The 13152-nt window shown below is 40.9% G+C and overlaps 1 protein-coding gene across 1 annotated transcript in view; it reads left to right on the top strand.

The window, feature by feature from the left end:
- The first annotated feature begins 5287 nt into the window (after positions 1-5287).
- The window catches only part of CEP162 (centrosomal protein 162kDa), a 45227-nt gene continuing 37362 nt past the window's right edge, over positions 5288-13152 (top strand). The window contains exons 1-4 of the mRNA XM_014964762.1: positions 5288-5467; positions 5950-6035; positions 6874-6977; positions 11910-12048. Coding sequence (XP_014820248.1) covers positions 6918-6977; positions 11910-12048 — 199 coding nt within the window. The 5' untranslated portion in view covers positions 5288-5467; positions 5950-6035; positions 6874-6917. The remainder of the gene's footprint in view (positions 5468-5949; positions 6036-6873; positions 6978-11909; positions 12049-13152) is intronic.

A 13152-nucleotide genomic window follows, 5' to 3' on the forward strand; every position in this document is an offset into this window, starting at 1 on the left:
AAATAAAACAAAAAGAAGAGAAAAAAAAAATCGAGCACAGAGAAAATTCTTCAAACTGCCTTCAGAGAGTGACCTAAGATGTGGGAAAGTTGTCTATTGCTTATGTTATTTTTTTCACCCACTTTTGAGTGCTTTGAGGCTACATTTCCCCTGAGTTATGACAGATATTGCCACCCACCTTAGTTCTTCCTGCCTCTGCCCTAACAGAACCTCTTTGTTGTTTTATCTAATCAGATTCAGAGGCCCTCCTAGAGTTGGCTCTTTCAGACTGTTCAAAGCAGTTATATTTCTTATTTCCCAGGCTTCAGAAGAACTAAAAATAACCAAGTGAAAATCTGAAATGCAAAGCTAATATTCTTGCCAGCGTTAAGCAGATAGGTTGTCAGGATTAACAAGAGATTTTACAGATCTGAAAAATTTGAATAAACCAGCACACTTAATTTTTCTTTGCTGAGTTTTCTGAGTTTAATCTTTCCTAAGCCACTAAGAATTTTTTATGAAAATATTTACCTTAATTTCTTCTGAACTGAAGATATGCAGCGCGTCTTCACGCAAAGAGAAAAATTTATTATAAAACTTTCTATATACAAAGGAGAATATTCACAGCAGATGAGGGCTTGCAGTTCAAACGACTTCGGGGTGAAAACGACCCAAGTTTGTGTAGAGTAGGAGTCGTAGGTGTGTCACCCAATGCCAAGTACGGAGAATTTTCACTGGCAAAGAAGGACCCGCAGTAGGCACAGGGCAGGAGAGGCAGGGCAGCTCAAATGTGCTACTGTTTGATTTTTAAAGTGCAATTAACGGCACTGGCAGATGTGTTTGTCTTAGAAAGATGGTCCCCCCCAGCCGTCTCTGCATCTATCTTTGCACAATAATTTTCCCAGGATTTGTCAAAAGCGAAAGCTGGTAACGGGAGGGATCTCTCTCCACTGGCTTCACTACGTAGCAGAACCACGCTTCCCAACAAGTTTACAGGGAATCAGGAAATGGAAGAAAAAGCAGTGTTCAGTGTTGGCAGATGCACTTCTTTTAAGTTGAGTGAAAAGCAGCTATTAATTACTGACAGCAAACATTCACCCCCTTGAAGGACCTTTTAACTGCTTACATTTGCTGGCAGTAGCACGGTTTTCTCTAGGATGGGGAAGGGTTTACTCCTGCAGCCAGTAATTACAGCAACTTTGCGCTCCCCATCTTCCAGAGGAACCGAAAAGCTGGCAGCACGGGGCGCAACATTAAGGCTATCAAGTCTTTACACAAATGAGCCAAAGGGAGGATCTGTTTTTGAGAAGTCTGAGATGGTGCACGTCTGCTAAACTTCCAGAAAAGAGGGAAATGATGTGGGCGATGTGAGAGCCCAGCTTCCAAACCTGTGGCTCCCTTCAAGGGACGCCAGCTTGAAGCAGAAATAAGATTAGCAACCGGTCTAAGCCTTCGAGACACCAAACAGAATTTATTTCTCAGCCCGTGGAGAAACCGCACGAGGGAAAAGACCCAGCGGGTGAGATGCTAAGCTGAGTTCGGGCTAGTTATCGTAACACAGTTAGCCATAAATCTGGCCCTTGAGATCCGAGGACTACGGTTAATCAGCGGCAGAACAAAATAAGACCTGCAGTGAAACAAAAGCGAAAGTGTTAACAATAATCTTTTAAAGTGAAATTATAGTTACATGAACTATTTCATAACTGTTCCAAATTTAACAATGCCAGACTACCGTTTTCTCCCGCACAAAATACATTCCCACATAATATCTCCATTTTTGGTGCAACTTGTACTTTTATGGAAGGCTTTTCCTTTTTTCTGCTGCATATACTGGGAAAGGTTTTTATTGCAGAGTCATGTAAGGAAGTATTATCACAGTGGGCATGCACAGAGAATGCCGTTTTAACTTCTTAATTCACCACTGTTTGTTTGCTTTTCATTCAGTATGAAACTGTTAACCTTTAAAAAAACATCACCAAGAATATGGCTAAATATTTATTTTCATAATCTCATATTTCACATATTTGCAAGTTCAGCACTGAAATACTATCTAATGCAACGCCTCAGCCAAAGTGGATGTGGCAGACGTTTTGTTTCTTTTTTATTTGATGTCTTTTTCCCCATTGACATTTATGGACGATACGAATCTGAAATCAGACGTGCAAAAACAAAAGTATGGATATTTTACCCCTTTTAATTTTACCATTAATTGTTTGAAATTATTATACTAATATGTGAAGCCTTATATTTTAGCAATTTGGAGGGGGGAAAAAATGTGTTAAGCGTAGACATGTCACACATTTAAATGAGAAACCAATGACTACGATGGTGAAGTCTGGTTTTGGGGAAGTCAGCAAAGGCTTCCCACCCATCTCAGCGGAGCCAGAATTTTACCTGATTATCTGGGGCTCTGCCTAGAAGGATTCATTTTGGAATTTGTGACCATCCTTCTGCTTTATCGGTATCTCCACCCAAATCAACATGTTCCTGCCTGAAATTCATGGCTAGCCCTGCTCTCTGGGGTTGGGGTGGTTTTTTTGGTTATTTATTTTTTGTTGGTTTTTTTTTAAGCTCCACTGTTAAGAGCTCTTGAGAAAACTGCTCCAACTGGTTGGCATGCTCCACTGTTAAGAGGTCTTGAGAAAACTGCTCCAACTGGTTGGCATTAGAAGGAAATGAAAATCTTTTAAGTGGCTATTGTGCATGTCATTTGAATGCACTGGATGACATTTCAACACCAGGCGATGCCTCCTCTCCACCACAGTCATCAAGAGTGGTTGGGGTTTTGTGTTTTTTGGTTGGTTTTTTTTTTTTTCCTTTCCATATGGGCACTGAGGTTTCCAACAACATTGATCCCCCTGCACGTTTTTCTATACTTTGTACAGGCCTCTTTGAACATATTTCTGCGAGCAGAAAGGCTTCAATGTGCAACAGTTTTTTAGCAGCTTGCAGGACTGAGCCCTTGATGTGAGTATTTGATTATATATGAAGTAACTCCCATGATCAATGAATGATGTCACGGCTATCGCTTTGAAGTGAACAGCAAAATTTGCATTGGCTTAAATGTCAGCGGGATCAAGGCATGCAGCATCAGCCTGACATCCCTTAATTAATTTCCATATTTCTCTTTAAATGCTCGTGCCTCCCTCCACACTTTTTTTTTTTTTCAGGAGACGAGAGAAAAGAGCAAAGGCTGGAAACTGATGTTTTCTCCAGCAGCGGGCTGTCACGCTTAACAAATCGTTCTAGTATATTAGTTTATGGGGGCATCCTGTCCTTGATCAGCTCCCACATTTCCCAGAGACAGCAGCAGAAGTGGCACATGAAGACGAAATAAATGGAAATGGAAACACAATACTCCATCTTGCAGACAAAAGGCCTGGCTGAACGAGGCGCTGCAGCACCTTTAGCAAAGCAATTCTATATTCCACCCATAGACTTGGGTGGAAAGCCCAGAGCCCGTATCTCCTTTGAATTCAAACTGTAATTTATACTTGCATTAAAAAAAAAATCTGGGATATATAAAGGCCATATTGGAAGCACAGTCTTTATCTCTCCAGCTAACAGGAAATGAGAGACAGTAATAGGATTTTAACTAGTTTCTCACTTGTGATGAGTATCCAACACTCGCCGAAGAAAACTTCCTTTCAAAATCTTTTCATTCCGAGTCTGCTCAACAGAGAACAAAAAATGTGTGTGTGTGTGTGTGTGTGCGCGCGAACAATGTTCATTTGTCTTCTTAAGACAGCCCGTTTCATTTTGCCCATTTACTAAATGCTGGCGTAAAAATTCCTAAAGCAACGTGACTCTCACAACAAACACCACCGGCGGACCCTCGCCGGAGAGCACACGCAAGCACAGACTGCAATTGTTCTGCGGTTATTTGAGAGACAGTGGTCAGGGAAACAGGGGTCATTAATTTCCCTGCCTATTTTAAACATTGCCAGGGATGTGCTAAAATGTTATTAAAAGCGCAGCAGCCGACATCTGAGGCTGAAACGCTAGGAACGCTCCAGAAGGGGATTTCTGGGTAGGAGCAAGAAGGGGATGGTTTGGTTTGGACTTTTGCGTTGGGGAAAATGGCTTTTAACTCTTTCCATCCTGCTTTTGCAAAAGATCAGCTGAACGACTTGCTACAAAGACGATTGAGAGGAAAGGCTGAGAGACCTGGGGCTGTGCAGCCTGGAGAAGACTGAGGGGGGATCTGATCAATGCTTATTAATACCGAAATGGTGGGTGTCAAGAGGATGGGGCTACTCTTTTCAGTGGTGCTCGGGGACAGGGCAAAGGGGCAACGGGCACAAACACATGAAATTCCAGCTCAACGTGAGGAAAAACTTCTTTATTGTGAGGGTGGCAGAGCCCTGGCAGAGGCTGCCCAGAGAGGTGGTGGAGTCTCCTTCTCTGGAGACATTCCAAACCTGCCTGGACACGTTCCTGTGGGACCTGCTCTGGGTGGACCTGCTCTGGCAGGGGGTTGGAGGAGATGATCTCCAGAGGTCCCTTCCAACCCCAGATCACTTGGTGAGTCTGTGACTTCAGGTGCAGCCTGTCCCTCAGAAAGCTGAGGAAGACACCTTGGCTGCAGGTGGCCACCACGTCAACCCCGCAGGCCTCACGACCAGGAGCGCGGGTTCTCCCCTGCGCGGGCCCGGCCGCCGCTGCCTTATCCTGGCGTGACCCCTCACGGCGGGACCGGCCCCTCTCCGGTCTCCGGTCTCCGGCGGGAGCTGCCCCCCGCGCTACCCAGCAGGGGGCGCCCGCCCCGCACCACCGGCGCCGCCGCCGCCGCTTCACGTCACAGCGCGGCGACTTCCGCCTTCCCGGGCCGGGCCGAAACCTCTGCCACGGTAATAATGGCGGCGGCGGGCCGTTACCCCTTCGTCACGTGTCTTCCACGCGCGCCGGCGGCGGGGCGGGGAGCCGGGGGTGGCTGGGGCCCTGTCACGTGACAGGCCGGGCGGTACGGTGGCCGGCTGGGTTTCCATGGCAACCGCGCCGCTCTGGGCGGGAGGGGTCCGGCGCGGCCCAGGTAGGCCCCGGCGCCCCGGGCAAGGCTCCGAGCCGCGTCTTCTCCCGGGGCTGCGCTTCTCCGTCTTCCCGGCCGGCCCGCAGCCTAATTTCGGCAGCACTCGCTAGGCCTGCGGCGGGAGAGGGCCCGGAGGAGAGCCGCGGAGTGGCGGCTGGGGTTGGGGTTGGGTTTGGGGTTGGAGGGGGAGCACGGTGCTGCCGCCGTGTGCCAGCCCTGCCGCCGTGTGCCAGCCCTGCCGCCGTGTGCCAGCCCTGCCGCCGTGTGCCAGCCCTGCCGCCGTGTGCCAGCCCTGCCTGTACTTTGGGGGAAGGCGGAGGAGGATCGGGTCACGGCAGGTGGTAGCTCCGGGGTGATTAAAGGATTAGGCTGTACAAGCTTGCTTTCAGCCCGGTGGGTTAGCCCTGCCTTCCTGAAACTGACGCTTTCTGCCCTCTGCTGTAGCGTCTGTCCCAGCAGGTGATTCCTTTCTGTTACTTACCAAGTCATTTGTGAGCCTAAAGGTGTGGCTGCAAAATATATTTGTTAAAGGTAATGTTTGTCTGTGGTCTTCTATTATGGAAATTGCCTGGCATGTTTGTTGAACTTTTTAAAAAACAAAGTTCCGTATCGATAGTTTTTATAAAAGCCGTAATTATAAGGTAGACACAAGTAGAGATAACGTCAACAGACTCTTTTTATGGCAAAGCTGGAATTCAGTATTGTGCAGTTGGCACAGCTAGTAAACTGTTAAGGCATCTAGTGTTAAGCATCTAGTGTTCTTTGATGTAAACGTATAAAAGGATACTGGATTATGTGTGTCATGAGAGGTAACATTCTTAATCTCCTTACCATGTTTGCAGAGATATTGGCCAAGTGCTTACAGAAGGATATCTCACTCGATTCAAAGTCTGGGCAGTCTGCTGTAACTTTTTCTTTTTTTTTTCTTCTAACTGCCAAAGCCGAAGTGTCGGGTGGTCTATGGATGAATAAGGAGTGAAAGCAGGAAGCAGTTGTCACAACTCGCCTGTCAAAATCAATTTACTAGGTAGGTAACAGTCCTGTGTACTGAGAGGGGCTCCATATTGGGAGAAGTTTTATTTAATGGTAAAAGCATTTCTGCAAATGTTTAGCCCTTTTATGTTTACGTAGCACTTCTCAGCCTGGAAGATGCTAGGGTGGTTTAATGCTGCGATACATATGCAGTTTTGAAGGTAGCCATATGTGTTGAGCAGTGTGATATACAAAGGCTTTGTAGCTTTTTGAGTGTGGGGCATATTTTATACCTGAGAAGTCGACACAGGCTTTTTGGGAACGGGAGGGGGGCAAGTGCCATTGGCTTTCTGTGTCAGGGCAGATCAAACCAAACCTCGTCCTCTAATCTTAACGACTTTCATGCATTTATTGTTTACTGAGTCCTCAGCACGGCAGAGACGATGAAACAAAACTTAAAATGCCAGATGTGTCCAGTTTTGGAGAAGAAATGTAGAAAGGAATTAAAAGCCCTTAAAAAGGATGGGAAGTATTACTGCAGTGGATTCTTGTTTGATCATTGGCAAAATGCTTAATTGGGGTTAGCTAAGAGAGCTGTCTTTTGAAGAAAAATGTAAAGATGGTGATTTATTTATCCCTTTGTTAAAATGCTGAAACTGTTGTTTTGGAAATTACTGTTTTGATTGTAAAGAACTTGGGTAATCCAGGTATGTTTGCACTGATTGTCTTATTCAATAAATAATTTAGATTAGGAGTGGGAGGAATGAAATTTGACATCTCTTGAGATTTATTTATTTTTTTTGCTTATAGCTCTCTGTGAACGCAGCAAATCACTAGGCTACCTCTAATTTCAGAATGCTTTTAATTAACTTTATTTTTATTTTAAATCTTAGTTTTTAAACTCATTTATTTGGAGCCCAACGTCCAGTTGCAGATTATGGCTCATCGAATTTCAAAAGAAGAATTAGATGAGCAGTTTGAAGAGTTTCTGAAAGAGGTATGTTTCAGAGCAAGGTCACATCTCTTTTCCCTGTTAAAAATACAGGGGGGAAATTGACTATGGACGAATATGAAATAGACATGAAATAGACGATGCAGCTGTGCTTTTATCACATAATTCACAGAGCTGTCATGTGTGAGTCTTTGCAAGTTTTTCGCTTCATTGCTAAGCTTAATTCATGCTATTTGCTGCATTGAAATCAAAAGAATGGTGTTGTGATTAAATAAATATTTTGTCACTGCTAGGTTGTGTCTTTAGAATGAGCCCCTGCTTCTTGATTTTTGTTTCAGTTTAATTGTGTGTGTTATTTAGTAGCAGAAGCGTCAAATTGATCTATAATTGAAAATGAGATAAAAAAACCTTTTCCTGTGTGTAAGCACAAGCTATGTTTTACAGAACTCTATTTAAAAATTCTTGTATTAATCCTAACAAAATGAAGTATGTTGTAGTGACTAGAAAATTTTAATTTGGTTGCTTTTATTCCTCGTGGTGCTTGATGATTTTGAGTACAGGCAAAACCAGGCAAGCCTGTGGGTTAGGACTTCAGCTAACAATTATTGGACACGGTCAAAATGTCCTAACTTGGAATGTTTTTTTCACTGCATATAGTCCTGTAATTTCAGAATGTGTCCTCTGGTCTATCAGACACACAGTGTGGTGACCCTAAAATATAAATACCTCATACATAAGGCCTTTACTAGATTCTGTTGCTGTATATAAGTGTAGCTAATGATGGCAGGGAGTATTCTTGGGGTCTCTGTTTTATGTAATGTATGCTTAAAGATGTAGAGGCTGTGCTACAGTTTAATTACTTGTGGAAAATATAGGTGCTAGATTCCATAAAAATTGCACTCTGTACTGTGTAGTAAAGATCTGTAGTAACCAGAGGCTTCTTTTTCAAAACTATTTTAGCTTTTCCAGGTAGGTCTGTAATTCTGTTTTGCCCACGCAGCTTGTGAGCTGTTTTTACAGACACAGAATAAATGTGACTCCACTGAGCGATATTAAATTGAGATAATAGAAAATCAAAATGCTATCTGAAAAGTAATTCACAAATAACTTTAAGGTAGATTTTGGCCTTCAACTTCATGATGTAATTGAGTTAACATTCTTGAATTCACTGAAATTGTTAATGTTAGTAAAAATAGAAAAATAGTCTCTGCATCTCTGTCAAAAGTTCGTTACTTATTATTGTTAAGAAGGGAGTTGCTCTCGGGAAGAGAAAGGAGATTTATTCTTTATTTTGCACATCTGACAAAACTCTGCATATGATTTCTTCTACTGTTTTGTTCCTCATTTGACATGCTCTTCTTGCTTCTCAACTGTTGCCCACATTGAGAATGCTTGAGTTAGAAAAAAAATCAAAATAACTGCATTGAATTATTCTAAGTGATATTTGGCATGTTCCAGAGAATGTAACTTTTAACAACTCGTGTCTTAATTTTTCAAACTAAAATTGTTTGTAAAGTGTTTAAACTTGGTTAAACACATGTACTGCCAATCCAGTCATTAAAAATATGCATTATTTTATGTTTTGCCAGCTAGATACAGACTCAAATAACAATAGCATTGTCTACTCTCCGTTATTTCATGTGTGTGCATCTTCTGTTACGTCCCTCCCTTTGCTTTTGTTTGTGTAGGTGATTGTGTTGAGAGTATAACGGCGGGGGGGGTAGGAATTGCAAAAACTGTTTCTTAATAGTTTGAGGAAGACAACATTTCTCTTTCAGAGAAGAAATAGAGCAGGGTATTTTTTCCCTTTTAAATAAGTCATAGTTAGCAAAACTGCCTTTGTTTGGGGGGAGGATTTTATGTATGTTTGCAACTAAAACATATACAGTTAAAGAAAGACAGGAGGTACAGTTGGATGATGCGAGTCTAATTTGAGGAACAAACTAAAGTATTTTGGCATATGCACTGAACTTTTTAAAGTGAAGAGGATTTTCTAGACTTTCTAGACTAGTGAGGGGGATTTTCTAGACTTTTAGTGTTATACAGAAGGAAACACAAATGTCTGCCTGGTTGCACTTATTCCCAACCCCTTGCCAGAACAGCCTGTTGTCATACATAATTTTTCTCTTCCTCCTCCATTGTCTGTGTGCCTGTGGTCCTTCCACTCCACCAGTGTCTTGCTTTAATGTACTTCCCCTATTAATTTACATATCATCTTATGTCATACTGGTATCACTCCTGCATTTTCTGCCTGTTGGTTGTGAAATTCTCTTGGGACATTCAATGCGAGGAGCTCTTTCTAATTCACAGTGCTTCAATTAATTGCTTTTTTTGATGACACTTCAAGCAAAGCAAAGTCAGGACAAAGCCATTGTCTGCTTTTGGTCTTCTAGGCTGACTTTTGTTCTGCTTGATATTCATGGACAGCTGAGAAGGAAGATTTTTTGAAAGGAAAGGCTATACCATACTTATTAGAAAATCTGTAGAGTAGTACCTGGAAGGGTAACACTACACATGAAACCGTGTTTGAAAAACATCTTTAATTTTTATTAAAAGATCAAATATATTAAAATATTATGTTGTACTAAAAATATAATTTGGACTAGACTGATTTTATTGAAAAAGACTTGTTTCATGAATTAATTAACTGTCATGAAAGTCTGAGTGTTTTAGATCCAATTTTGTATTACTTATCTACTTTTTTAATTCTTTCATGTGTATAGGAGGTGGTAAGCTGGTTATGTGCCATGTAATTGTCCCAGTTCTTAAAACTGAGTCTTTTGACTTTTATTTAAATTGAGATTAAAGAGCTGAAACTTGTTGGGGTTTTTTTTTTTTATGTGTGTCTGAGTTCCTGAAAGGCTGACAGGCTGTTTTATAGAGGAGGGGAAGGAAGAAATCGGTGACGCTTACTGGCACTGAAAAGCCATTACTGGTCCAAAAAGTTGATTGATTTATTTATGTACTGTTTTTCAAAGGAAGGAAAAAAAAAAAAAAACCTGTAAGTTTTGCTGTTGAGACAACTGACATGTTGGGAAAAATGCACTAGTATTTTCGTGTCAGCATTTCTTTCCCAGCTGCTGCAGCTTTACTGTCTGCAGTTGACGAGATGGCTGGACGGAGAAAGTTTCCAGAACTTGAGAACCACCTGTGGGAGTTTCAGTTTCTTTAGTTACAGTACTCTCAGGAGTATGAGCATCACAGAAAATCTGCTCGTGGAGTAGAGGCTGCTGTTAGTCGTAAAAGAAACAGCAAGTGATAACAGAGCTTGCATCAAGCACCTGTCAGTACTTCAAGGCAGCAGGAGACTCTCTGGCCTTTGGGGACAGTGGGACAATGGCACTAGTACTTGTGTTCTGACTAGTGTAAGGAAGTTGTTATTTATAGGACGTTTATTAAGAATGTAAAGCTGGTTTGTTCTATGTCACTGAGCCAACTTAAAGAAATTGCAATACATCCTGTTGTCTGGCGGTTTTGTAATTTATTAAAATTGTGTTTTATTAAAGCGCAAGGCTCAGAGCACTTAAATTTTCTTTCTGAGACTCTAGGACAGGCATTTAGATTTCTCAAGTGAAACTGTGAGCTCTAAAGATGTTATTGGTCAGAGATATGAACAAGAATTATTATTTTCTTATAATTATTTTTTTCTTAAATGATGGTTTGGGATAATTGGCGTTTGATTTATAGGTGTTCATGTTAGACCCATATAAATTGAAGGTTGGCTTTTATGGTAGCGCTTTTTATGCGATAGAAATCAGGCAGTGGACTGCAGGGGCTTGTTTTATTAAAACACCCCCTTCTGTTTTACTCACAATTTACTCACAGTCCTGTTGCCTTTAGTTTTCTCTTTCTACTGTCACATTTTCTTATTTGTGATCATTAGCAAAGTGAAGCTTTTGAAATTTTCCCATATGACGCATTTCATATGTGAATTTTTTGTCTCTTACACTTGATGGCTTTTGCTAACTCTATTCAACGTATTCTTTAAGACACTTTGGTACAGTTGGTTTCAACAGTTATGGCAAAAAAATTAGATAAAAATAAGAAGCATGCCACGCTCCTTAACCCCATGTTTACTGACTTAAAGCACAAAGAATATGTAGTGTATAAAGTTGCAGTGCACTGGCTTAATGAATATATTTCCTTGTTCAGTGTCTGGACTGCTAATTGTGGCTCTGAGCCTGCTGTAAGCCACAAAGAGCTTTATTAAAGGACAAGAGCAGAGATCAGTATGTTTTCCTTTAAAAAATCTTCATAACTTCAAAAAAATGCCCTTATCTTATGAACTGTCTGCAGGTATTTTCCTTCCTGAAAAATAAATTAAATATAAATATAATAAATATAAATTAAATATAAAATAAACTTAAATTCATAGGATGTTCATACTTGGAGACTTTTTCTCCATTGATTTATCAGTCAAAATCACACAGGTGACTAACATGTATGAAAGCTTAATATACAGAGTTGGGTAACGATGAATCTGGCATTTCTGTTAATTTCTGTGAAAACAAAGTATTAAAACTATTTTCTGAAATGTGATTCGCTGGGAGCAACGATGTTGCTTGTGAAGGTTTATTTTTAGAATATTAATAATGTTGTTCATGAAGAAAGCAGGGCCAAAGCAAAACTGCTTCTGCTCTACTTTGTTATCTTCAGGGATGTAGTCAGGATTTTGGTTCTTATGTGTTGTAACTAATTGAAAAAGAGCTGATAATGCTCTTCATTTGAACATAAGCTCTACTAAGCAGTGAACTTTTAACATATCCAAATTATGGCAGCGGGGTAATTATAATATGCTGTATTATGCCACATGAATGTAGTTATTGCTTCTTACAAAGCTTTGTCATGCATGTACAAAAAAGGCCAGCAGTGGGGAGTAAAGAGAGCCATCTGAACTGAGAAGTCCAGAATTGAGTGGACAGTTACAGAATGTGGAAACATAAACGCTGTCTTTAATCTTGTGTGCAATTGACTCAGTCTCTTTCAGATGATTCACTTGGAGATTCAAAGAAAAAATCGAGCGTTCTTGAGACCTTGGGTCAGCCCAGGAAAAAAGAAACGAAGAAAAAGGATGCAGTGCCGTGGTGGATATCAGAGGAAGATTCGGATGATGGTGGTAAATAATGTAGTTTTGCATTTTTTTGGCCACAGGGGGTCAGGCTAGTTCTTTCTCATGCTTCATATAGGCCTGTAAATTGATGCCACTCAAGTGCTTTAGGACATTACAATGCAAATTTCTAAAGTAACAACTCAAATGTAATTGTATTTTTTTGAAAGGGATCGCATTCGAGCTGTAAGGAAGCTTTCTGCTGTTTTTTTCTGACAAGTTATTAAAACTAATAAAGAGTAAATACATTATAAATAGTAAGGTAATTAGAAACTGTAATTTATGAATTCTGTTGAAATATTCGTATGTGTGTTTTATAAATTTCTATTTTCCAAACTGGAGAGGTAAAAGACCAATTTGTATAATTTTATGTTAATGGCAATGTTTGTAATGGGTTGGGGAAGTACAGAAAAGCTTTTCAACAGCAGCTGATTCCAAGATGCATGTCTGTGTCAGTATTTTCAACGTTGTCCTTGCTAAGATCCATGGCTCAAGGGGAAAAGGGCTGTGATGGTGTGATTGCTAGTTTGGTATTTACCTGGTTACATAGTTTTGGAAGAAAACATACTTTTGTTTGCAACCTTTCCTCCTTTAGTTTTCCATTTCTTCATTATTTTCTTATTGGGTAGTAAAGCCTATAAGGAGTTAATTTCCACAGGGCGATTGCCTCTTGCTTGTTTAGTAGTTGATGGCTTCTTTTGTATAACTTACAACTGGAGCTTAACACAAAGTTCCAGACAGCCTATAAAGAGTTAGTTTCCACTTGCTCGTTTAGTAGTTGATGGCTTCTTATTTGTATAATTTACAACTGGAGCTTAACACAAAGTTCCAGAAATCAGTTTTTCACATGAGAAGAGTTAAAGTCCTGCTGGTAGTCCACAATTTTAAGCTCAGCTCTGTCCTGTCAGTGTTGGGAGCCAAATTTTAGTCAGCAGTTGTGCCATTTAGGTATCATCTGGACTTTTTTAAGATGTTGCTGAAAAGCTCAGGTGGGTATGAGAGAGTTGCCATCAGGCACAGTGCAACTACATGTCAGGTAGTTATGAGCTGATATGATTTCCTTGCAGCTTTTCCAATAATGGAAGGACAGAGTGTTCTTGCTGGGTAAAGTGT

This window comes from Calidris pugnax, unplaced genomic scaffold (assembly GCF_001431845.1).
Source record: "Calidris pugnax isolate Ruff unplaced genomic scaffold, ASM143184v1 scaffold219, whole genome shotgun sequence".
NCBI classification, from domain to species: domain Eukaryota; kingdom Metazoa; phylum Chordata; class Aves; order Charadriiformes; family Scolopacidae; genus Calidris; species Calidris pugnax.